Source organism: Podarcis pityusensis (genome assembly GCF_964106645.2).
Source record: "Podarcis pityusensis genome assembly, chromosome: 5".
Lineage (NCBI taxonomy): Eukaryota > Metazoa > Chordata > Lepidosauria > Squamata > Lacertidae > Podarcis > Podarcis pityusensis.
The window spans coordinates 75,016,054-75,043,555 of NC_138032.1; the positions used below are offsets into that span (position 1 = coordinate 75,016,054).

General features: G+C 40.1%; 1 protein-coding gene across 1 annotated transcript in view; it reads left to right on the top strand.

Annotated features, from left to right (window-relative positions):
* The window catches only part of CCDC6 (coiled-coil domain containing 6), a 33,879-nt gene extending 7,145 nt beyond the window's left edge, over positions 1–26,734 (top strand). The window contains exons 2-9 of the mRNA XM_081005027.1: positions 7,552–7,701; positions 10,524–10,652; positions 14,765–14,868; positions 16,985–17,145; positions 21,270–21,426; positions 22,573–22,673; positions 23,063–23,187; positions 25,187–26,734. Coding sequence (XP_080861153.1) covers positions 7,552–7,701; positions 10,524–10,652; positions 14,765–14,868; positions 16,985–17,145; positions 21,270–21,426; positions 22,573–22,673; positions 23,063–23,187; positions 25,187–25,366 — 1,107 coding nt within the window. The 3' untranslated portion in view covers positions 25,367–26,734. The remainder of the gene's footprint in view (positions 1–7,551; positions 7,702–10,523; positions 10,653–14,764; positions 14,869–16,984; positions 17,146–21,269; positions 21,427–22,572; positions 22,674–23,062; positions 23,188–25,186) is intronic.
* Positions 26,735–27,502: the final 768 nt, after the last annotated feature.

Below are 27,502 nucleotides of genomic sequence, written 5' to 3' on the forward strand. Positions count from 1 at the left end.
CTCCATCTTTTTCTTAGTTAATGAAACTGGCAACTCTTTGGGCAACTCATCCTAAGTAAACTCCGTGATGAAATTGTTAAATGTTTTTGGTTTTGCATGTTCTGGTGAAACAGCCAAAGCTGGGCATAACCATTTCTAGCCGCAGAAGAGATTTGAGACTCTGGTGACAAGTTGGAATCCTGGAGTACTCCCAGACTATGAATCTGTTCCTTCAAGCCCTCACAGAAGAGTTTGCTCCCCTAATTCCTGGACTTGGAAGGCATCCACCCACAGAACCTCCATCTTGTCAGCTTTCAGCCTGTTTAATTGGCCCCGATCCAGCCCCTTACTGCTTCCAGACACAAGTTCAACACCTGCATAGCACCTCCAGATTGAGATAAAATGGAGAGATAAAACTGAGTGCCAGCAGCATAAAGATTCTGTGCTCCCAACTCCACATATGATGGCACCCAACTATTTCATATAGATGTTGAATAACATATAAAACAGAATGGATCCTTGTGAAGACCCCAAGCTGAAATGCTATGGAGCCAAGTAACTTTCTCTAGATGCTCTGAAATAATAGCAACTTTCAGCAAATTGAAGGACGTAGTTAAATCTTTTTTCCTCTCTTCATTGACATTTTTTCCTTTTCCTTCTCCTTCTCTCTCTTTGTTGTTGTTGTTGCTCATTCAAATTTATCCAAAAAAAGCAAAGGTAGCCTTCTTTCCCTTTTTGTTTCATGATACTCTATTGCTGACTGCACGGCATTATTTGCTGACTACATGGCATTATTTTAATAATTGTATACTCCATCCATAGAGCAAAACAGAGTGGAATTTCAGAGAGAACCTGGAAGAATGCCAAAGTGTAAGGGGTGGGAGTGACTCAACAGAACAGTTAAACAAATATGGTAATTTGTAACTGTGTTCTTATTTATACTTCCCACATGTAGTGGAACTATAACTGCTCTCTGCTTGCTGCTAGACACAGAATAGAAATGTTAATTATTAAAGCTGATGAATATCTTGCAACTTAAGAGTGAAGATTGTGCATATCTTACCTGTAGCTATGCATATTCTATAGCCTTCTAAGTTGAATTGAAACTTGCTTCTTTTCTCTGGGAAACTGAAAAGAACAGCCATGCTTGGACTATGTTAGGCAAGGCAAAAGGTATGTGGCAAAGTTCAAATGATCCAGTTAATTAAAAGTGTCAGTATAGTCAAGTCACAAAGGGAAAGAGTCTTTAATAAAATGGAACCATTTCCATTTATATATATGAAGAGATCATCACAGGAGGGGAGACATGAGAGTGAAACGAAAATATTCCAAGGCTACACTCCAAAGAGTCTGTTTAGGTGCACCACAGGGCTTCTGTGTTTTTCTCCATCTCCGTTGGCTGCCAGTCCATTACTCGGACCAAATCAAAGCTTTGGTATTAACCTTAAAGTCCTGAACAGCTTTAGGCCAAGTTACCTGAAGGATTGTTTCCTCTTAGACATAAGTTTCTGGATCCTAAGATCATCTTCAGAGACCCTTCTCTTGGTGCCCACACCAGATCAGATGCTGTGGCAATGGTAGCTACCCAGGAGGGACATTTTTTGGTGGTGGTGCTCTGGTTGTGGAATGCCCTTCCCAGAGATGTGTGCCTGTTACCCACATCATGGTTGTTTTGCCATGCTTTTTAAGTATTTAGAATCTTCTGGTGCTTTTTAATGCTGTTTTTATATAGTTGCAGATTGTGGCTACAATTTTTATTGTGATTATATGTTTGGCCTTGTATTAATTTTTGTATGGCTTTTAAATGGTCTTGTTCGCCACCCAGAGAATTATTGGATGAGTAATTGAGCAGTATACAATGTTTAAAACAGAGAAATAAATCTTCCATGTCATATCACAAACTGTTTTCAAAACGTGCCTGCAATGGAGCTGGGGTGCACTTGTGAAACCAGGCTGGGCACACAGGGTTACTAAACCTGTGAAAGTGATTTTTTTTCTTTCCAAACCAGGAGCTATGGCTAATTATGGTTTATCCAAACAAGCCAGGATCAGAAATGGTGGTTTGATCTTGGCTTGTTTGGACAAACCATAGCAAAAGCTAATCAGACTTTAACCTCTTTAAAATGGAACCAGATGCGTCCCATGTTTTTCTCACCACCATGCTAAAGAATGAGAAGGGAGTGCACAAGCACAAGGCTCATTCATACAGAACTATGTTTTAGTGCTGTGTCGAAAGGCAACCTTATGTAATTCACAGTTTGTAAAAATTAAATGCAGGCAGGCTGCATTGCAAAGCGAGGCAAATGCGTCTACAAAGCTAGTAAGGGAAACCAGTGTTACTCCAACAGATTGAGCTTCATTGAAGTCTTCAAATCAGTATGAATTTCTTCCATTGGAAAAATACAAGGTAATAAATACATCACATGATTTGGATTTAGACATCAGACACCTAAAATGAAGCAACGTGAAAAGGAAATGATAGAAACTACTTTTGTGACTTCACAAACTATTTTTTCTAAGCACAGAGTGTTCAAAGTTTATTCCGATGGATAGCACAACCAATATCCTAGAATCAAGTTGCAAGATTCTCCAACTTGTTTGCACACCCTATTTTTCTGTATTTTGTAATACAAATTAGCTCCAGTTTCAGCCAGTGGGTGCCAGCTATTCTGCCAAACCTGCTGTTCCAAGTATGAGTGTGCACTATTCTAGAGCACACTTGGGTCATCGACGGTTCCATGCACCAGTGTAGTTTTTCCTGTACCCTACTGAATCAAGGAGCTCTGAGCAGTACAGTGAAGGAGAGGAAACCTCTGTTGGTTGCCTAACTATCTCACACAGCCAGTCACACAGGTCCTCTTTCTCTTTTCTAAGCACGCTACAACTCCTTTCTCCGTTTTCCATTTGTGTCACTTTTCTGCATTATAAAGGCATAATTTTCTCCAAAAAACACAACTTTCTTCATCTTGTTTTTCATGTTTTGTACTTCCTTAAGAAGCTTAGTATAGTCAATATTTATAGGACCAGCTCCTTATAAGAGGAAAGAGTGTTGAAAGCTCATGGTACTGATCTGCTTATTTACAAATGTGCACATACAAATGGATAAAACACACAAACATACTCAGTTAGAGTCACAGTTGCTGCCCCCTTTGCCTCTCTAGAATTATCGCAATCATCCAGCCAGCCAGCCAGCTCTAGGCTGCTTCTGTTCTGCAAACTTTGTGAAAAGAAGAAAACAATTGTGCCAAACTAAAACTGGATTGAGTTCTCACCAGAGCAGTATGAGTCACATCAATGCCTGGAACAACCTAATGATCCATTAATGCCATATTCAAAGCTCACCAAGCACAGGGTGGATGTCATAGTAGGCCAGCAAACTTTACAACCCAGTAATAATTTTTGAAACCGCATTTTATATTCCCACTGCCACAAGACACACACAGGCTATAATCTGAAAACGAAAAACTGCAGTTAGGTGAATATGGAAGCAGCTCCTTCCATTCTCCCCCTTGGCATCTGTGCCAAGCACCATAGTCTGATAGATTTGTGTGTGGCATTAATTGGGATTTTAAAAATTGCTCTATTCCAAAGCCTGAGGTCTGATTTGAAACAAGATTAAAATATTGTAAACCTACATACATCTGCAGCTGAAATCTTAACACCCCCTCCAAAAAGAGCCAGTTGAAAAGCTAGTTTTATAGTCTCTATAAAATAATTTCTATGATATGGGTGATTATTTGATTTTGTTTTAAATCCTTTTTTAGCTGTATCTTGCATGGTACAATAAATGTGGATTTGGAGGGCATTTTCTGCTTTTGTCTCCTCAGTGGTTCCCATTTTGCACATTGAGATTGGGAGAGAACTGATATCCGAAACCATTTTATCATTTTCATCTCGAAATGGTAATGTGTCGTATGTGTCAGTAAACAAGTCTTCTCTTTTTTTATTAAAAAAAAAATAGCAACATGGCGCCAGTGGCAGGCAAAGCTTCATTGCCTTTCTACTGCCTCAGGCCAAGTAGCATTGCAAATTATGTTTGGCGGTTCAGTAAACCAGTCCAATTGAAGTTTGTATGAAACTGTAGGTAGAGACGTTTTTTATTAATATATTTTATTAGGTTTTTAAAAATTTGTTTTTTACAAAATAACAAAAGCCAGCAAGGGAGAAAAACATGAGTTGGGAGGATGGTGTCTAGATCAGTAGCAAAATATCCATGAATGGGTGCCTGTCCATAACCATGTGGGTAAGGGTGTAAAAGTAATAAGTTCAGTTTATATGTTGAATGCTGTAAGGCAAAGTGGCTAACCTGGGGCATTCACATTTTATTGGACCATAATTCCAATCATCCCTGACTACTGGCTACAGTTTTTAAGCATAAGAAACAGATTGTTCCATTAACATAATGATAACAGTTGCACAAGTAATCATGGGTTGTGAATTACCAGTGGCAACAACAATGGATCTCATAAGCCTTGACTGAGCAGCCAATGCACACTCACCACCACATGGGTAGTGCCCACAAAATGGTTACATGAAGCATATAATTGCTGTTATTTCATGCAGTTGTGTCAACCACAATGATGGCATCTGCCTCTTGGTGTCATCTGTGGTGAGCCCTACCACTTCCGAGCCTGCCTTTCTTGACATCCCTAGCAAGCTATCTAGACTCAGTCTGTGGTTTGATTGACTATAGTCCTAGGTCTACTAGGAAGATAATGTCTTTTGGGATGTTCACACCCTCATGGGTTGTTGAGCTTCTATCTGCTGTGTATTTTGGAAAGTGGTTTGTCTGTCCATCTGTCCTCTATAGGTTTGACTATCTCTTGAGATATCATTGTCAGACTTAGTAGAATAGTTCCCAAGGGCAGCGGGCAGTGGTCTTTGTTGCCATTTGGATGCCGGACAGCATTTTGAATCATTATGTGAGTCTGCAACCACACTTTGGCATGGCTGTTCCCATTTTCTGGGCTAGGTTCAGCTGCCTCTTGTGAGATACTGTTGCCAAACTTGGCACAAAATTTCCTGAAGTAAAGATGGGGGTATTATCTGCCATTTGGGCACTAAGCACCACTTTGAATCAAGATGAGAGAACAAAACATTGCTTTGACGTGACTTCACCCGATTTTTGGCATGATGAGTCCAAACTCACAAATTACACTGTCCATTTAAAAATCACAATCTTTTTGGTTTTCAAAAAGCACGACATATAAGCAGCCAATGCCACCTTTTATTATTATTTTATTATAAAACTTCTCTGGCTTTTACATCACGTGTTTAGAACATATGTAGGCGCCATTAGGTCACCAGTGTCCATGCCTCCTTTTGATTTATTATAATAAAGAGATATCTCAAGCTCGAAATTCTGTTTATGTGTTGGAGAATGGTGACTCACTGTCCTTCATTTGTTTAGTACATATCTTAGCAATGTCAAATAGCCTTGAAAACAAAACAAAAAATGCTACTTCTATATTTTTAGGCAAGGATTTTTTCTTTCTTCGAGGGAAAAACAGAAATGCCCCCCCCCACCTTCACAATTTGCAGGGGGGAGGTTTGGAAAAATAATGTTATTCTAATGTGACAGGAAAAAGCTGTAGTTACTTGTTCTCATTTGCAGTGATATTCAACCTCAGAAACTTGAATTCAAGGTTTTGCTTTCCTCTGTTTGCCAATTTAAATGTTTTTAGAAAATGAGAAATTTACTTGTTGTGAAAGAAAGAGAAGAAGCTAAGCTTGGATTTCACAACTAGCCAGTCACCTAATGGATTTTTATTTCATTTCTCCTACCCTCTAAAAATAGAACTCACTTTTCTGTTCACTACTGTCGGTGTTGGAGAGGCGCTGTGGTCTAAACCACTGAGCCTAGGGCTTGCCAATAGGAAGGTTGGCCGTTTGAATCCCCGCGACAGGGTGAGCTCCCGTTGCTCGGTCCCAGCTCCTGCCAACCTAGCAGTTCGAAAGGACGTCAAAGTGCAAGTAGAATCATAAATAGAAATGATTCAAAATATTTTGCTAGAATATCAATAAACCATGGGGGCTGTGAACACATGTAGATTGGTGGCACAGTCCTATCCAATTATACTTGGAAATAAGCCCATCTCTGTTAGATGAATGTGCATAGAATTGCAGCCATAATCTTATACTTCGTCTTTTTGCTGGCCTGGGGTCGCTGCACATTTTGCAACAACCCCAGTGTCGCCCCACTCTTGTGCTTGCTGCTGTTGTTGAATAGCGAATTACTAATTGCCCTGTTTCTTTTTATATATCTTTTGTTGAATTTCCTGCTCTGAGAAAATGTGTGATAACTGTTAAGTATTGCTAAGTGAGACCAAGTGTTTAGGTGTTCTACTGGATTACTAAAGGTTTTTGTCTTGTCTTATTTGCAGTAGCATTCACATTACATTTTGAACTTCAGTATTTTTTCTCTCTGCAGATACCTTTGTGCAGTGTTGTGTCAGTTTCTCAGATAGGGAACCGGTATGAATTAGATGGTGAATCTTCCCCAAGAGCACACATAAATCCTGCAGTAGACTGGAAGCACAAATGAAAGCTGAAGTCTCTAGAGGCCCAATCCAGTTCTGTAAACACAAAGCAAACCTTCCCCTTGCTCTTTCTGAGCTCTTTGAATCCTAATGCAAGTGTTACTGCTTCGGGCTGTGAAAATTTGCAATTGTGTTTAAAACATGCACACTGGGGCCTTTATTTCTAATGTAATTTCTGAAATTTCATTATGTACTGTAGAAGTTGACTATACATAGAAAACAGGTATTCCTATTAATATGTTTCACTTGTTGTTTCTCCTTGCTTTTTTTGAGCCAGCTGCTGATAAATGTGGACCAAAGAATTGATGTTTTAAAATCTTGGCACCATCGTGTGTGGTGTGTCCTGTATAAAGGTGATGAAGGATCTCTAACTCCTCAAGTAGTCAAGAGACCCACTGTCACTTCATCACATCCCCCAGTCCTTTTATATACATGGCTTTATTGTCTATTAAAATCACCTTTACTCTCCTAAGGGCTTGCATTTTGTGATGGCTAAAAATATTCGCACTCTGGTTTGGTCATTGCACAGCATTGGCTAAAACTTGTGTGTACAGATCTGCTTTGCTTTTTATAGGAAAGCCCACTGTCTATTTGGGAACTTAAGAAAACAAACAAAGCTGACCACACCCAGGAATCTATTAAATGTATGCATAACTCGTTTGGGTTAGTTTATATAGCCCAATCACCATCAGTCCACACAGAGCTAGGCACTGTTTGTCCATTGGTGCAGCAATGTGTTCATTACTTCTTGCTGTTCTGTGGCTCTCTGGATAAGCACTTGGGTAATGTGGGTTTTATGGGTAGCGCTGCTGTTTCGCATCTCTTTGAATCTGATGAAAGTGGGGGCAGAGCAACTGCATTTTTCTCTTGGTGCCCAGTGCCTTTCTAGGCTAAGTGGCAAAAGGAAGGACTGAGCAGAGAAACATTTAGGGTACAATCCAGTTCATTGCTGGTGACTGGATCATTTCATCTTGTGGTTTCTGGTTTTATTTTAAAAAAAAAAAAAAAAACAGCAGACATGTTTCTCTTACAGCAAGCAAGGGCAGAGCAAGAAGAGGAATTTATCAGTAATACTCTGTTTAAGAAGATTCAAGCTTTGCAGAAGGAGAAGGAGACACTTGCAGTGAACTATGAAAAAGAGGAAGAATTTCTCACTAATGAGCTTTCAAGGAAGCTGATGCAGGTATGTAATGTTTCAGCCTGACTTTCCAGACCCAAAAAACCCACCAGATGATTCAGCTGAGGCACTATTACGAAAGTCATAGCTTCAAAAATTGTGGGTGGTATTCAACTAAATAATTGCACTTGTGTAAGACTGACATTGGCACAACAGGACATCTCCCCCTCCCTCTGTGTATGTCCTGAACCATCGCCAGATCTGCTCCTGAGAGTTGAAGGAACATCCAGAACATATTTAGGGGGCATGTGGGGGGAGAAAGGTGCAGACTGTTCCATTGCACAAGGAGAAATCCTTGTAAAGATGGAAATGGAGGACATTGAATAAAACCCTGTAGTTTGAAATCTTTAAAACCCAGTACTGTAGTTTGAAATCTTTAAATGGGAAATGATGTGTAACTGAGAAAGACCTCTTAGGTAAGTAAGCATGGGATTGGGCTATAAACTAATAAATGAGCTTAGTTGTGCATGTTTAGCCAGAAGTAAGTCTCACCAAGTTCAGTAGTGCTTACTAGAGAATAAATGTGCATAGGATAGCAACTTAACTTTGGAACTTGAGGAGGGTATGGAATAATAGGGTCAGTGAGGGATATGGCCTGGGTAGGGACATGGCTTAGGGGGTGACAAGGACTACATAGAGGCACAAAAACCACATACACCAACCCCACAAGCCTGAAGTTCCCCAGCCCTGGCTTAAAATCACCATAAACCAGTCTCTAAAGCCAGCATGTGACTGCAAAGATGAAATGAACACATGGGCACAATCTTGTTCTCAGCTAAATCAACCATGGTTTAAGCTGGAATTGTTATATCTGAACTGACCCACATGTTCCATCTTTGACTCTATCATGAAAGAGAATACATGTGAGCTAGGGATGTTGCATGTTCTGAACATTGTGTTCTTGTACCATTTCCTTGGGTGTTTTTGCTTTAAAGCATTAAAGATTAAACTCCTTTCCTCCCAGGCATAAGAACAGCCCCAAAGCATTTTGTTCTCAAGATGGCAAATCAGTTGCCTGGGGACATGAGACCGATAGCCTCCTCCCTTTTGCCACTATGAAAATTGCTGTGAGGAATTCTGGAATTCTAAGCTACAGGATTCCTGAACCTGTAAACACAGAACCCTCATTTTGAAGTGCTGCAAATTGTGCCGTTTTCGCATTAACTTGCTTAATTTACAGCATCTCAGAAGATTTTTGAAATCTTTCTCAAGGTGGTGGTCTCTTTGTGTCCTACTCTTCATGGCATGATCACTCAAGCAGATTTCCAATGTCCCTGATTGCTACTACAGTGGTACCTCGGGTTAAGTACTTAATTCGTTCCGGAGGTCTGTACTTAACCTGAAACTGTTCTTAACCTGAAGCACCACTTTAGCTAATGGGGCCTCCTGCTGCTGCCGCGCCACTGGAGCACAATTTCTGTTCTCATCCTGAAGCAAAGTTCTTAACCTGAAGCACTATTTCTGGGTTAGCGGAGTCTGTAACCTGAAGCGTATGTAACCTGAAGCGTATGTAACCCGAGGTACCACGGTACATCATTCCATTGCAAAAACAGTTAACAAAGCAGCTATCTCATAACGCCTGCACACATGCATTGTTAAACTTTTGCCTTTCACTGTGTAGGGACTTAGACTTGTGTATTCAAAGAGGCATCTGGAAAAAGCTTCCAGAAGGATTTTTTCAGCACACTGTAAATACAAAAGCTAACAGCCAGTGTGAGAGCTATAGATCTCCTGTTAGCAGCTTGGCAAGAATTCCCCACATCAGCATGATTTGCTTTGTTGTAAGAAACACACTGATGTATCAGCTTTTCAGTTTTAGTGTAGGAAGGTATTGATTTTAAAGACTCTTCAAACCTGACAGCTTAATTTAAAAGTAAAGTATGCTTTCACATGCAAGAGGAACATTTACTTAGACCCACCTCCAGTGAGAACATATTTTTTACAGTAGCATGTCATGACACACTATGCTAGCCTGGGCTGTAAAATGCCTGGATGTTGCTTTTAGTAATACTGTGTACTTATTTATTGGCCGTGTAAAGGCACTTTGTTCAATTAGGTTTATGTAGCACAGTAATTGGTTCCATAGATAATGCACTACAGAAGCACAGTGAGGGGGAAATACCCTATTAGCAGACATCTTGGAATAGACTGTACTTGTCAGAAGAAAAGCTTTTAGAGAGAGACTGATGATGTAGAGCAAAACTTTAATAGACCCCTGCCTGTTTGGTTAGGTATTCACTGGGTCAGAGTGGATTGGTTAGGTGTTTCTCTGTGCTCTTAAAAGTCGTTGGGTTACAAGAGAGCTGAAGTCTGTTCCATTCTTCCCAGACTGCAAAAAGTTAACTAGCTCTTTTGTGTCCTTAACATTATGTAGAAGCTGTTCCAGTTCAGCTGATCGTTTGAGGCTTCATAAACTATTGAGTGCTGGGGAATAGATTCTGGTGCTGAGCGCACTTCCATTACCCTTGCCTTCCTCCTGTCGCACACCAGCTTTAGTTGTTGCTTTCCTAACATTATGCTATCCCTTCAACAAATACATTGCTATATTTAGTGCCTTGTCACTTACCCCAATTCTTAGGAGCCCCAACAGAAATTTCCTATTAATTATAATGATGAAGCTATCCTTTCAAAATGCAATGCAATGTTATTTGCTTTTATTTCTTAACCATAATTTACAGATCCTTAATGTTTCACATTTTAGGAACAGTCTCTTATTGAATTTCAGAGTCTTCTTGTTTTTAAGCCGTATAAATTAAACGATGCTCATAAGTGCTTTGTAGCTCTTCAAATGCTTATGTCTTGGGTTTCAATATCTCTTCCAATCACAGCTACAGCATGAAAAGGCTGAACTCGAGCAGCATTTAGAACAGGAACAGGAATTCCAAGTGAACAAATTGATGAAGAAAATAAAAAAACTGGAAAATGATACCATTTCAAAGCAGCTAACTCTGGAGCAGGTAAACGCTATATTACCTATATTTAGGTTTGTCATATGTCAGGAAATTTCCTGAGGTGTCCTGGTTTTCGGGTGTAAAAACGACGTCGGGGGGGGGGGTTGTCGAATCAGCAAAATGTCAGAGAAAACCCAGATGTATGGCAACATGATGGAAAAAGCAGCAGAAACAGCTCCAAAAGCTTAAAATCACTATTTTGGGAGGAGCTCAACAATATGGGTTTGTTCCCCAAAAAAGCTCAGTAACTTTGTGGGTGTCAGGAATTTTACTTTTTGAAATATAGCAACCCTACCCATATTGTATTGCACTTGTGCCAGTGAATTCTTTGAGGCTGACTGAGCTCTGGTAAAAATGTTGGGCATTAAACACTTTTGTGTTGCGTCCCATCAAATAGTAATAAACAGGGACAATAAGAAGAATCTCTCATACATCTTATTGCATCAAGGTTAATAGAAGTAAAAGAAATGGCCTCTAGGTGGCAGTTGTTGCCTAATTCAAGTGCAATTGTTTATCTTCCAATGATTTGCTGGTTTACTGCAGGTTTTTAGGATGAGTTAAGATCTTCCTGTCTACCCTGCTTTTTATTGTCTTCAATATCCATTAACAGATATAGTGTTACTGGAGTTGGTCATGTGTGATGGTCTTTGTGTTTTTTCCCCTTATTTTAATTGCAATTTAAATTGGGAAGGAGACGTTAACACAAGTGTGTGGTTGTTTGTTTGCGTTGTAAGCCAGTTTGTATCCATTTCACCCAAAAAACAGGTTAAAATGTAGCAAAAACAAACACTATTGCAAAGGATTTCTGTAGAATAATAGCAATACACACAGACTTCTGTATAAGAAATCATACCGAGAGTCTAAAACTTGTTTATGTGATGACAACCACATTCTGTTTTAAATTTAAAATGGTTCTGTCATTTAACCTTAAAGTAAGGTCACTGTGTGTGGTGCATTTAGCATATTTTTTGCTGACTTGTTTTAGGTTGTGTTCTGTTTTTAAACCGAAAGCAACTCTCCACTGAGAACTAATTTTATGTGAACTTTAGTAGCTGGGAGTTGTAACAAAGAGAGGTTTGTTCCAATGGTTCACATTCTAGAATGATTCCTGGTAAATGATACATATTGGCCCAGTTAGCATGCAGTGCTAAACCATGGTTATCCTTCTATGCAAGGGCTGGAACAAACCCCCCACACAACTCAGACTCATTCACTTCACTCCCTTTCATCTCCTCTTCCCATGCTGACTTAAGAGGAGGACTGTGACATTCTTTACTCTCACTTTCACAGAATCCTGACTTACTGTTGCACAAGAACCAGAGACCGTGACTTATAACAACTTTTGTTTTGTTTCAAAGCAAAGCAAATTCAAACCAGAGGTTAGGAAGTGGATTTGTCAAGAGTTATAAACCACAATCTCTGGTTCATATGCAACAAGTCGGATTCAGTGAAAGTGAACATAATGTGACTTGCAGTTCCACACTCTGTAAGTTCATCTTCAAATAACTTTGAGGTGCTGAACAGCTTCCATTGATCTAGAAAACAGCAACACACAAGCTGCTTATGTGGAAATTGTAAATGCATTGCCTTCCCATTTTTTCCAGCATGGCATGCTGAAGTAGCAATTCTGTGCACAAAGGGAGTATGCAGGTATATTTTGTTTTTATTGACTAGTCTGCTGCTGCAGTTTGACTGGTCCCCTGTGGTGTAGGAAATGAACAACAACCGGATTAGCAGGCATGGAAATAGAAACCTTTGATAGAAGTGAGAACCATGATCATTCCAAAAATATTCTCTACAGATTTATAACGCTGACAGCCATAGTTGAACAAATGTCAGGTATGTTAGTATTTGTCTTTAGATGTGGAAAAAATTGATTAAGCCTATTAGACACATACTGCAGGTTTTAACATTGCCATTTAATTTCTGGGATTAATCCAAAGGCTTTATAAGAGTGCTCTGTGGCATGCTCCATAATGGAATCTGCATCCCTTTGCAGTAGCACAAGGGAACAATGTGTGCTATGCATTTACATTCCTACCATTCAGCCTGGCTGTAGAGCCATCAGTGTGCGTGATATGATAGATGTGCAGAACTCGAGCCAGGTATCTAAAATAGCTCCTCTCTGTGGACAATAACCTGTGGTCCTTCTCCAAGCCCGCAACCTTAGTTCCCCCAGCTTCTAAACCAAGCTGTGCAATTCATTAAAGCGCGTAGCTTGCACTGGCGGCTTCCAAAAGTGTAGTTGTGAAGGGCTGTCTGGATCAGAATTATGGAAGAGGACTGCTGCAGTCTCCGTACCGCCTGCCCAGTTGTAGATTATGTAGATCACAGTGTAGGGGGGAAAGGTGAACACCACTTGTCATGATACCAATACTGATCCATCCCCACATGCAAGTGTCCAGCCAAGGTTTCTGCTGTTAGTGTGGATGGAGCAGGAAGGGGTCAGAGGTTGACCCAGCATCTGCACCTTGGCAGCACTGTGACCCAAGAAGCTGAAGCACCCTGCTTTTGGAGTGTTTCCTTTTCCCAGGAATCACCTGGCAAGGAGAGCTGGGAGCACCTATATACTGTTGCAGAAAAGAAGGGTCTTCCTTGATGCGTCTTCATAGTTCACTGGCAATCACTACAGTCCCTTCCTTCCCTCCATCTGTGTGCCATCAGTTTCACGACCACGTTTTTGTTTCCCTCAGCACAGTTGCAAATCTTTAGACATCTACTTGACAAGCAGATGCAGGCTTTTCAGCAGTCACTTTGAGTGAAAAACTGGTTCTTATTTGAGGTGTCTGGCAACGCTCGTAACATCTAGCAGAGGTTTGAGCCCTACCTGCCAGTGATATTCAAGAGGCTGTTGAGCTAGTGGGCTTTGGAGTAAATTCTTTTCACACTAGAGGAAGATTTGTGCTTGGTAGTAAAAATATGGAGCTGGTTTATGTTCTGGTTCTATCATGAACATTCAGTGTAGCTGAGATACAAGTTTCCATATATGTTTTTTTAAAAAATGCCAGTAATTTGTGAAAGCTACAGTCCCATGATGTGATTGGAAGTCATGTGATACAGCATTGGTCTTCAACTGGTGCGTTGGAACGCACTACTGGCTTGATCTATGATGGATCACCATACTATATATGGTAAAAAATTAAGAAATTGTCCCCAAGTTCAAATTTGGGTTACATGTAGGTCCTCGATCTGAAAACATTGAATACTACAGGGATACAGCAACCTTGCTAAAACTAAGCCTGTCTCGATCTGGTTAGTTGAATGGGGATTTCCTGGGATCCCAGTGTACAAAGCCTTGATGGAATCTAAATGAAATAGATAAAATAGAGCAAGACTACTATTTGTTTTTGTTTCATTTTAGGAGTAAGATTCAGTAAGTATTTGGCATTATAGTCTCAAGCCCAATGGACTATATCTCTCAGTTTGTATGGGACCATTCAGCCTTGCAAAGGGAGGGAAGAGTGTTTGCGGCTTTCGAGGGTGGGTGAAATCAGATGTTGTGGGCTTACTTTTAAAGTTGTGGAGACATGGGGCTGCTTTTTCCTATTTTTTAACATAAAGGAAAAGCTTTGTCACCACTTCAAATGGCAGCTTGCTGCCCTCAGCAGCCCTGTAGAATCCCTTTGAAATTTGTGACAGACTGACCACTGGGAACAAAGGTACATCATGGTCAATGGGGACACGCTTTTCCCACCAAGAATGCTCCTTGGAAATGATGCTATTTTATGATGGAATATTCTTCCTCAGATTTCTGTAATTTCATTTTCTGCAGTGAATGGTACCAGAGCAGTTAATCATTAGGGAATCAGAATACAAAATCATTAAGATGGTAGTTTTAATGGAATTACATTCACATTTAGGCTGTTACTCTTCTATCGTGTAGGACTGCTTCCTTTTTAAGGTGGGTAGGTTATTATTTTTTAATAGATGTGGTTTATGACAAGGGTAAGTAAAGGCCATCTAAATATGTTTTCTTTATCATCCATTACTTTGATTACAATTATTTAGTCGTTGATGATTGAAATTATCCCCCCCCCCATTATGCTTCTGCAGTGAAATGCTCATCTGAAACAGCAGTTTCAAGCTCTCTCTTTTTATCCACAATTTCTTTTTCCTAGCTAAGACGTGAGAAGATAGATCTTGAAAACACCCTAGAACAAGAACAAGAAGCACTAGTGAATCGTCTCTGGAAGAGAATGGATAAACTTGAGGCAGAAAAACGGTCTGTCATGGCTTTCTTTCTGCAGCTTCCCCCTCCCCCAATTGTGTGATAAAACTTGAATATCTCACAATACCTTTTAGAGAAAAGAAAGCTATTTAAGTAGCAATATAGTAATTAAAATAGGAAAGCTACATTTTTTGCATGCATTGATGCAAATAGTGTTTTATTGAAGATTAACATTACGTAAGGGGTAGAACTATGCACACAAGCCTGCTCCCAATGATGTCTGGCCTCCTCTCTGCCCTTAGCATTAAGTGTGTTTGAACTAAGTGCTCTTTGAGGTGGACCTTGGGAGTGAGGCTTGCTTGCGCAGTCTGCCCCTCAACAAACTTTTAATGTTCACATGTTCAGGCAAATGCTTGAGAAGGACTATAGAGAAGGTTGCTGAGTCATGCAGTAAGGAGCAGAGCGGGATGCTTGTTGGTGCTTATTCACCGGTAGTCATCCTCTGTGTCCTGTGACGAGCTTCGGCTTAATGTTACGAAACTCACTTGAAAACAAAAACATTAATATTCATGTAACAATCCTGACTAGTCTGGATCTTCATAGGAACTGACATTTTACAGCATTTGGTAGATTTCACAGAACTAGTCAAGTCTTTGAGGCGATGAATATTTGTGATGGTGCTGTTGTTAATCTAGTTAATGAAGAGGTTAGAGTGTGATCTCTCTTGGCCTTGTGACAGTTTATTTGATCTTTCAGATCACATTGGGCTGAAAATGCTTTTTTATGGCTTGGCTATGTGATGTAGCATGTCATGTGTTCTTTTGCTCCAGTTTGCTTCAAATGTTGTTGTTTTTTAAGCATGGAGTTCTCAGTGCTAGTTGTGTAGTCAAATTGTGGCCATCTGATTTATTGGATGGATTTTTTCTTAAAATACAAAATGAGCAAGAAATTCCTTTTTATATGAGTGATATGTAAAAGGGACTTTAAAACAACATTTTGAATACATTAATGTTGACTTGTCCATTAAGAGCGCGTGAAGACACTAGGTGAATGAAAACAATAGTTTTCAAAGTGGTAACTTAAATAAAGTATTCATCTAGCCATGTTGTAATCTGATTATTTGAATTACCGTCACATGTATTGGGGAAAATTCAACTAATCCCCTAAATCCTACCACAGATTTCTGATCAGGTATGAAAGCGTTTTTTAAAAATAAAATAAATAAAACAAAGCTTATAACTTGGCATAAGATACCACCTCAGCAAGTATTGACTACAAGACTGAAGGTATGGCTGGTAATTGCAATATATTTACCATCCATCATGTATCAGGAAATACGTTATTCAGATTTAGTGTCTGCCGTGTACTAACTAGGTGGCCTTGGGCATTTGCCGTCCTTGTCTTTCAGCTACAGACCTCCATTCTGCAATATGATGGTGATAACAATAATTTGATTAAGTATCAGAAGCACCTTGAACATTCTGAAACACTAGAAAAAAAATTGGTAGTGATGACTACTACATCAGTTGTAGCAGCGATGTGGACCCTGACATCTTAAATATATCATTAAAACTTCACTCTTCTCCCACCAGCTTTGTTGCATTTATAGGATCAATGCTGAGTAGTATTTTTACTTTTTGCACAGAGCCAGAAAGAGGGGAATAAAAGTTCAGTCAGGTTTTTAAACCATTGTTAAAAGTAACCTATACTGAAATCTTTAAACCTATTAGAGATTCTGTAGAATTTGTCTGTGGCATTCTCTATTGTCTGTTAATGGAAGAAAACTAAAATGTGATGGCTCGTTTCCTTACATTTCTGTAAGGAAGTGTTAATACTGTATTTGCAGTTTGTTGAATTGGCAAAGCAAAGACTCCACATTAGGTAAAAGTATGGGCTGGCAAACCATGGTTTGTCATTAATTCCCCATTCCCTCAATGCTTTAGACAACTCCCATGATCCCTGGTTGAAGCTGAATGGTTCACGGTGGCCCATGCAGTGAACAACACACCATGTTAATTTTTCAGGAAATGAGTTTACCAGAAAGAATGCTGATAATTTCAAACCACCTTGCTGTTTATCTGTTGGTGTAATATTACAAAGAATTGAAGCAGAATGTACCAGTTGGCATGTTTGATGTCAGAAGATAAAATCTCATTTATCTTGATTTCAGAATTCTGCAGGAGAAATTAGACCAGCCTGTTTCTGCTCCTCCATCTCCAAGGGACATATCAATGGAGATAGACTCTCCAGAGAATATGATGCGGCATATCAGGTTTCTAAAGAATGAAGTAGAGAGGTTAAAGAAACAACTCAGAGCTGCACAGTTACAGCGTAAGTCCTGTTTGCCTTGGCTGTGTGGTCTTACTCCTAATGCTGAGGTGTGCTTTTCATGAACTGTCTCCTTTTCAAGTTGAAATTAATAACTCAAGGACCAAGTCAAAAATACAGTAATTCGTTTGTAGTATGCCAAACCATTTCCTTTTGTTCCACTTGGGTAGCTGAACAAATTTTAGTTGGACGGATCCTTTGGGCAGAACTGAAACAATTTTGTTACAAAGTTACATGTGATCTTATACATTTGAATATCTTTGCTAAAATGTAATCATACTGCTTTGCTTTGCCTTCAGTAAATATACAGTAGACCGCTAGTTTGATTGTTATGCTATAGTGAAAACATATTGGACAGTATCCAGTGAAATATACACCCCATTTGCACCCTATATCTGTTCTGGGGGTTCCCCAACCCTCTGGTGACAAGGAGAAATTCCATTGTTCAAGCAGAAATTCTTGTGCTGGCAGAAGCACTTTAGTTGAACACCACCCTTAGGTTCTTCCAGAATCGGCCCTACCATTTTGCAGGGTGAGGCACCCTCAGTGCTGGGGGGAGGGGTAGAAAGCAGTTTCCTCTTGAGTTATTTATTTGATTTCATTTATTAATCACTTCCCATCAAATAGCTCAAAGGGATTTCATAATGAAAAGGTGGGGGAGGAATAATGGAAACAGTTTAAAACTATTTTATATATACAAACAAAAACATTTCCATGTGTAAAAAGTTAAAACAATTTCAGCTGCCAGTCTGTTCAGAGTCATTAGGTGGAATGGGGTGTTTTGTCCTTCAGCCAGCAAGCTGTTTGGGCCATCCTTGGGTCCTGCAACTGCCTGGGAGCGTAATCTAAGATCTCTGGTCATGCAACCCACATACCTTTTGCGCTACATCATCATAGCCTTCAAGGAACAAGTGTGGACATCTTATGGAGAAACACTGTCTTGTGCATTTCATGTGCACACATGGTGACTAATAGTCCATAAATAACAATAAATAAGTGACCTATTGTGTAGAATTGCTATTCCCACCCCCCAGAACAACAGGCAGTTGATTGCTTTTGACAGAGCCTTGAATTTTATTTTGTATTGGCCTCATCCTTGCGATATCTGAATTTAAACAAATAGCTGTTTTTTAAAGTGAGATTTAACTGTGTGTGTCTATGGGTTTGGGGTTGTTTTTTTAAGGGCGATATCCATTGTTGGTCATAGTTGGAATAGACCTACTGAAACCAGTGGAGTTAAAGTATAAACTCTAAGTATGACTTTGTTGGAATCTAATACTCAGAAGAATGTTTTTATTATTATTACTCCCAATTTTGGTTTCTCATCTGCATTTGGTGAGGGGAACAGAGACTAAGTGTGCAAGAATGAAGGCTTATATCAGTTTTATTGTGTTTAGAGATGGGATTGGGGCGGAGGCTAAAATCTGCCCAGGACCTTATCTCAGATTTAATATGAACAATAGTTTAATGTTCTTATTTCCTTTGGGTGGAGTGGGGAAGAACTGTGCAAACAGTTGCCAGTTCTCACTGCTCTTGGATGCCTGTGTAGTCATCTTGATGACTGTGATACCTCTGTTTTGTCCTTTAATTCTTACTCTCATATTTTTAATTTAAAATCTAATAAAGCACTTTGGAATAGCAGTGGATTTTTTTTCAGCTTTGCTTTCTGGGGAATAATGTTTTGAATAATATATTCTTACCATTTGGAGGAGAAAGTATGTTGCATACTGAGACCTTGTATGCAAGTTCAGAAAATCAATATTCTTCATCCCTTAAAGGAAATGACATTAATCTCTCTGTACTTGTCGGTCTCTTCTATGCATTGCCTTTACTTTACTGTGCTCAAAAGTGGGAACAAGGGCTCTGAGTAATAGCTGTGTGCAAATGCTGGCCTGATTTATTGCCACGAGGGTGGATCTTGGTTTTGCTCTTCATCTTCTGAACATTCCGTTCTTGTCCTTGAGTGACCTGATGAACAAGTGAAGCTCTGCGTGCGTGGATGTGGTTGATTTATCATTGCATGTGCCACCAAAAGCAATCATAAAAAGATCCTAACTAACAGAAGAGCTGCAAAAAGTACAGGAGGTCTTTGGAAGCTGCTGTAATTTCAGAATGGTCCAAATGACCTAGGAGAGAGTTCTGTTGTACCCTTGACCTGTTTGTGGGCAGTTGATGGGCCACCATGAGAACAAACTGCCTTTGGCATCAAGTGGCCTCAAGTGGCTTTTCTCAAGGTGTGAGACTGAGGAAGAGGGAAGCTCTCCCAGGTGTGAGCTGTGAGGATTCACTTCTCTGTATGTGGACTGAAAATTAAAGATCTTATGGAGCGCTATATATACACAATTTTGTGCTTTATTATATTATTTTATTTCTCTTCTTCCTTTTCTCTTTCCTCTCCCTCCTTTATTTTTCTTTTTATGTTGTTATTTTGACTAGTGATTTTATTTATCATATGTTGAAAATTCTTAATAAAATGGATTTATAAGAACAAACTGTCATGGGCCTGACCAATAGGGCTCTTCTTATCTCTGTCATCAAATTTCAGCTGGGACTTTTAATTCTGCTTGAATGCCTTCTTGCATTTCCTTTCTGGCTCAGGAGCCTTTTCTCTGGGGTTCCTCCCCACAACATTGTTGCCCCATACCTCCTCTCAATGTGGCACAGGTCTTCTGATCTTGTTTCCGCATCATGGTGGTAATATGCAATGGGGGCCATTTATGCAGTCAAACAGAGCCAGTGGGGCATAGTCATCATGGTTTTTAACATTTATACGCAGCCTTTCCATAAAAGATGCCCCTAGGATTGTACTGGACAGTAGAGGCTTCATCATGAAACTTGGGTGGGCCTTGGGCCATTCAGTGTATTTGAAGCTAACCTTTCGCACAGTTATTATTAGTTTATTATTTATTAAATTTGTATACCGCCCTTCATCCAAACATCCCAAGGCGGTTCACAACAGAAAAAAATAAAAAATGAGAATACAAAATACATAAAAGAACAAAAACAGACAAAACCAATAGCCCCCCTCACTTTCAGTGAGTATACTTTGAGGACAACCAACTTTGGATACAGGCCAGCCTATCCAGGATGCTGATGGTCCCTCTTACCTCCCCATAAGACACAGAAGCGTCACTAATATTGTTAGCAGTGAACCAGAATTAAGGGTTGGGGGGATGTTTATATGCTGGTGAGGATAATGATGATTTCCCCCTTTCATGTCTCTGTAACACACCACAACATCTTGCTAGTTCTTTTTTAATAATTTAATAATTTTAAATATTAGGCACTATTACTAGCAACGAACCAAAATTCTGGTATAGGGAGGAGGGGTCAAGCCATCAACTAGTTAGTTACTAACTATCTACTCTTTGTGTGAAAACAATTTGGGTGAAATCCCAGGGGGAGGGGAGAGGGAGTCAACAAATGCAAATAGATAAATCATGCCTTGTGCGCTTGGGGATTTCTGTAAGTGTGAAAGGGTTTCAAGGTTTTAAATTATCCTTTTAAAAGGGTAATACATTTTAAATGATGTCTCGATCCAAACAGTTCTTCTCATTAATGTAGTAATGGCAAACCACTGCTGTCCAGCAGGCAGCAGTCTCTCCAAAATTAAAGCTTCTGGCTGAATGCCTGGTTCTAATTTCATCACTTCTTCCAAGTGGAGAGTCTTTCTGTACTGCTGCTTGAAAATGGAGCAACAGATCTAGTTCAGACTACCATTTTAACCCAGAATGGGAAGCCTGTGGCCCTCCAGATGTTGTGGGACTCCAGCTCCTATTAGACCCAGCTAGTATGGCCAGTGGTCAGCAATGGTGGGAGTTGTAGTCCATAACATCTGGAGGGCCACAGGTTCCTATCATTGCCCTAACCCATCATTTAATGGTTGCAAATAAGCCTGCATGACCAAAAAGACCAAAAACTTCCATTTTCCCTTTACAATAAACTCTGCATCTCTGCTACGTATGAACTTGTCAAATGGGGGTCAGATTGGATCAAATCAATCCACATTCTCATCACTTGGCAAAGGCAAGATCTGAACTCTAAACATCTACCTGTATTTGGCTATGCCTCCAGAACAAAACGTGAGTTTAGTAATAAAAAGGCTGATCAAATTTTTGATTCTTTAGATTCAGAGAAGATGGCACAGTATTTGGAGGAAGAACGCCACATGAGAGAAGAGAACTTAAGACTCCAAAGAAAATTACAGAGAGAGATGGAGCGAAGAGAAGCCTTGTGCAGACAGCTGTCAGAAAGTGAATCGAGTTTGGAAATGGATGATGAGAGGTTTGTGTTGCCCGTATATTTAGGTGCTGCAGTAAGAAATCAAAAGCAGTCTAAAAACCAGGTTTCTAAAAATGGTACTGCCATAAAAATGACTTCCCTTGTCAAGTTTCCCCCCTCTATCATGTATTGGACACTGTCCCTTATGTCCCATATTATTACGCTGTGCATTTCCCTCCACGTCAGCCGACTTGGTGGAGCTGGGGAGGGAAGAGACACAGCGTAATGATACTGGGAGACAAGGTAAGTTGTAATTAGCTGTCAGGGGGGAGCGTTGTGACACAAGTCTGATGTTTGGGGCCATCTGTCCAGTGTAGGGATAACTTAGCAAATGATATATATATAATCAAAGTAACAGCTGAGCCATTCAAGCCAGAGCATAACAAGATTTGAGCTTCCAAAAACTGACCACTCTTCTCAGTTCCTTTTGAGTAGTGACTTCATGGTGCACCTCCTGGCAGCCAGGTCATTTGTGAATTTAGCTAGTCTGTGTTGAGGATTGCCGAAAGGAAGGAGCACACACTAGATCTGTTATGGCTGGCACCCGGTCAGATAAATCCGAGTCCCTTCTGCATTTGGTCACTGCACTGGCTTCAATTGATACGCATAAATTTGCTTATGAACAATTCCTTGGAAAGAAAGCAAACATACAGAAGCACACTGCAGTAGGGCTTTCCTTGCTTTGTCATTGAAGGGAGGCCTTGCCTTTCTGGAAATGGTGCTTGCCACCATTAGTTCTTGCATCAGTACTTTTGTAAAATAAATTACTACTTTAAAAACCTTTTAAAACTAGTTGTTCACCAAGCTAGACGGCTTTATTTAAAAGAGGATTAAAGAAACTCATTTAGGATAAGGCTATCCATGGCTACTAGGCCCGATGGCTATGCTGTGCCTCCATGGTCAGAGGTAATAAAACTTTCCAGTTGCTGGAAACCATAGGAAGGGAGTGTACGCCTGCGTTCAGATCACGTTAGTTCACCAATGATTTAACTAAACATTGCAGCCTTGCTAACTACTGATGCTGCTCTAGTATCTTCCAGTATTTGTCTCATGGTACACAGGACATATGCTGGAGGGGAACCTAAAAATAAAACTTAAGCAATATTTCTTGGAAAGAGGAAACTCATCCGTGTTTATCTCTTAAAATAGATATTTTAATGAGATGTCTGCACAAGGATTAAGACCACGCACTGTGTCCAGTCCAATTCCATATACACCTTCACCAAGTTCTAGCAGACCTATATCACCTGGTAAATATATGCACCGCTTTCTTCTTTATTTTTAAATGTATTGCGATAATATTTATATTTATCTAATCTTTCTTTTTACAAAAGCATTCAGCGGAAACTTGTGATGTGTCCTGAATTCTGTCAGAGCTTTTGTGTGTAATTAGCCAGTAAATGGGATTGAAGCAGGCTAGAAATTAAAATGGGGCAGGCTAGAAATTAAAATAACTCAATCATATCTTGCTTTGTCAATTCCGGTAAGCATAATAATTGTGCAAACAGGTGTTCAAATGCAGTTTGCTCAGGTTAGGAGATAATGCCTGTTGCTTTCTTTTTTATAAGGTGCTGGGTGTTTTGGTATCTGAGCATATTAGCATTTGTAAACCTACACCGTCTTGCTTTCATTATTTTAGGTCTCTCGTATGCAAGTCACACAGTTGGCTTTACTCCCCCAACTCCACACACCAGAGCCGGCGTGTCTTATTATAACAACCCAGGCCTTCATGTGCAGCATATGGGACCATCCCATGGTATTACAGTGAGTATTTAAGAACTGAGCATCATATCTCTTACACATTTTGGGGGGGAGGGGGAATATATATTCTATGCTGGTTCCATTTAAGTGTCTTCAACCAGACCACCATTCATTCCATGCTTCCCTTTTTGCACTAGATAAAACATTTAGATTTTTGCTCCAGTATAAAGAATAGTGCATGCCTTCCTCCCTCACCTCCAAAATCAGTAATGACTGTGACCTATAGATGGCTGTGTTGCTGCAAGATAGCGTGGCTGAGACTTGGGGGCAGGATAGTTTCACCTATGACCTCCCTCCCTCCCTCCATCAGGTGCCTTTCATGCACCAGTTCAATTGCTATGGTTTCCTATAACGTTCAGTTTATTAACTGCTTTCTACTTAAATAAAAAGTTTTTTTTAAAGAAGAGGAGAACTAGTACCAGGAGCAGCAAGTGCTAGAAATGAAAGTGGTGGAAGAAAGAAGCTTGGCTACATTGAGGATCAGAGCAGTGATACGATGAAAGTCATTCCTGCTCCCCAAGAGAGAAATGCTGCTTTTCACATCTTTCACCACCTTGACAGTTGAATCATCCCATATTTTTCCAGGATTAGGTGTTCTTGTAGATATCCTACATATACTGTCATTCAGTCATTGTGTACTTTCACCCATTTTCTGCCAAATAGACTAGAAAGATCAGACCTCTTTGTTAAGATTGCCAGCTGTCTGAGTGTATTCTGGTCTGAAAAGCCAGGAAGCCTCAGAGCTGGCCCAACATACTTACTTATTGGCTCTGAGCCCGCAAGGCCCACCAATGCCCAGTCTTTCTTCTAATAAAAACCTGGGAACCCCACTTTGTACTGGGTTTCTGGACAAGCAAATTGTCCATCCCTTGCAGTTCTTTCCATTTTGGACAATAGTTTTCAAGCTTTTGATTCCATTCTTAGTTCCATTCTGTTTCCTCAGTTTTCCTAGGAAACGTTTTGTAGACTCATAGTATTATAAGAGTTGGGAGGGACCCCAAGGGTCATCTAGCCCAGCCTTCCACAATGCAATTGTGGAGCGATGATGATGATAATGATGATTCACTGCTCAGCCACAAGGGGAGAGGGGTAGCAACAGTGACTGTACCTGTTGACTTACTCCTGCACAAAACTCTGGTAAAGGGCTCCATAGGCCTCTTTCACCGAATGCAAACAGTAATAAAGGCTTTGTGAGAATTGAGAGCAGTGATGGGTATAAGGGGAGAATCCTTGATAGAGCCTCTGTTGCTGATCAGCCTTGAAGGGCAGGTTTTGAAGCAGCCCTTTCCCTGAGTATCATCTGGAGAAAAAGTGGCCCAAGTATTGGATGGAGTGAGGTCAGGAGCTATGATGGGAAGCCTTTGGAGTCCTTGACCTCTGATTGCTTATCTCTGTAGCAGTTTCTCTTAAACATTAAAACAAAAATACAGTTAACATCTGATCGATACACTTAAAGAGTTTCCTCCCCTCACTTGTAACTTCCTTCCTTCCTTTTTTAATTTACTCCAGCCACAGTCCAAAGTGAGGAAAGTTGTGGTTAGTGCCAAGAAGGAATTGTCTCAAAATCATGGTTTGAAATGATTGATTTAGTATTCAGCTACTACATCATTAGAGTTTAAACATTGTGTGTTGTTATCCAGGCGTAATTCAAATTCAGTTCTTCTAGAAAGGAGCCATTACTTTCAGCTGCTTTCAAGCTTTCTGCTACCATTTTGTATTTCCACTGTGTCAGTAGCATTTGTTCTTCTCATTTTGCCCTGCATGGGACATGTCATACGACAGCAGCATCGCAGTATCATGCTTAAGAGGACAGAGGGTTATGTACAAAATAGTCAAAGGTTGGAAAAGGCCAGCCTGAGACCCGTAAGTTACTTTTTCCCCTGTTTGAATTTCTCCACCAGGAATGAATTTGAGTTTAAGTGTGTCAAAAGGCAAGAGTGTCCCTGTCTTGTACATGAGTCTATGCTAGTCAAAACTCTGGCACTGTTGTTTTCTTTCACAGAGACCATCGCCCCGAAGAAGCAACAGCCCTGACAAATTCAAGCGTCCCACTCCTCCTCCTTCTCCCAATACACAGACCCCACTGCAGCCTGCCCCTCCACCTCCGCCACCCCCTGTGCAGCCTGCAGTCCAGTCGCCAGCCACTTTTCAACATTCAATGCATCCTTCTTCTCAGCCTTAGTGCATGTGCTCAGCAAATCTGTATTCCGAGTTGGACTCATAACACAGAGCAGTTTACTAAAAGCCAAAGGCTTACAATGGTATATTTGGATTTGACTTATTTGCACTGAAGTTTTTGAGGCTTCACTGTTTAATTGTGTTGTACAAGTTTGTCTGAGGTTCAAATGTTAGCACATCTCCTACATGGAAGTCCCTTCTGTGCAAGGGGGTGGGGGAAACATGAAACCTGCATGTAGATAATCACATGAATACATGTGGTGGTTTTCATGGTGGGTTTTTTTTTAACATGGATGTGCTTTCCATGTAGGAAGTGTGCTATATTTGAAGTTGCCGTAAAACGCAGCCAGTGTTGTGGATCTGCAACACTAAATTTAAAATAAAATAAAAATTCCATCAGTGTTTTACTTGAACTTACATGTCTGTCCATCCTCTGGCTGGAACATTTGCTACTTTGTTTGGTATTATGGCATTGCTTTGCTGAGCTCCCAAAGCTTAAATATATATTGTTTTTCTTTCCCCCCAGGCTTCTAGGTTTGTAAAATAAAAGGGACAGCTTTTTATATTTTTTCATGACAACTTGCATATAAAATTACAGGCACGAGCTGTATGTTACGAACTCCTAAATATTATAGTGTGTTTCAAGCATATAAAGTAAATCAGCACTACAGTTCAATAATAAAAAGATACAGCTTTTAGTGCAAAAGTGAAAGTCTGACACCTTAATGCCCAAACTCACTTTTTTTTTTAAATTTTATCCCTTAATTTTCTGATACAGCAGCAAACATACATTGACAAATCCATACCTTTTCTCCAGTGTGTGGTACAGTCTGAAGTACAATGTGGGAAGCCTGACTTGTCAGAGTATATAGAATGTATTGATCCATGGACCTTAAAAGTTGATTGTTTCATTTCTCATTCATGTTGACCTGTAAAACTGTCCGTACTGTTGTTTTCATCACAATGATCTTCTGTAAGTGTGGTTCTGCCAACAAGATCCTTGTGGCTGATTAAAGTGTGCTCTCCAATTTCTGCTTTAGAAAAGCAATTTGTATTAAAAAGGCTGATTCCCCCCTCCCTTTGTTTAAAATATATTGTGTGACACCCCCCTCCTGAATGTTTGAACCAATATTTTAAGCATTCAAAGAAAAATCAGAAGAAAATATGATTGAAGGTGCACATTATAGCAGCATATTGGTGTAACAGCCGAAAATGTTGTATTGCTTGGTAGAAAAGGAACAGATTGCAGAGAAAAGTTAGATGACAATAGCAAATGCATATTTAGCAGCATAAGCCGGTACAATGTATAAAGAAATGTATTCTGAAATACATTCTTTCCATTCATTTAGCACAAATAAATTGTTTGGTTTCACTTTGCAGTGTAACAAAGTGTCACTTTTTCCCCCTCAATAGGGCACCTATCTACTTATGCAGGTGCTTTTTTCTTGGTGCTCCTGCTCAACAGCTTTTACATAATGGGGATTAATTTTTTTAAAAGCAACAATAAAAAAAAACAAGCCTGAATTTGCACAGCTCTTACATGGAATTCCCCTTAAGCCACCATCAAACCACAGATCAGGCCATTTTGACGGCACAAAATATGAATCCAAAAATAACCACGGTGGTGTTGAAAAACTCTTGGCTGCAGCTTGTGGTGAGAAGGGAGCTTGACCACAGATCCCAGTTTGGATGACCTGCTGCACCAAACCTCGGCTTAGCTTCCCACAGCTTAACAGGGGAAAGGACTAGGGAGGAGGAAAGCAGCTGAAAGCACCTCTCCAGGAGCCTGCAAATTTATGTGGTCTCCCCAAATCAAGGTTTGGCTTACCACGTCACGTGAACCAGCTCTCTCTGTGTTGTTAACATTCTGTTTTGGTTGGTTCTCTTGAGCAGCCATAGAGCCAGGTGGAAGCCTGGTTCCTTGTGAACCAGAATTGGCAAATGAGCCATAGAAGTGCAACTCTAACCAATTCCATAAAATTCTCCCCTCACTGTTCAACCTTGATTAAGTGGTATTTTGGCACAGGTACAAGCCACAGTCAAAAGGGGTTCTCCTTTATCTTGGAGTGCAACTTGAAATGTGTTCCACATCCTGGGTGGGTAGTCAAAGGTGACATTTCACCTGGCTAGAAATTGTCCA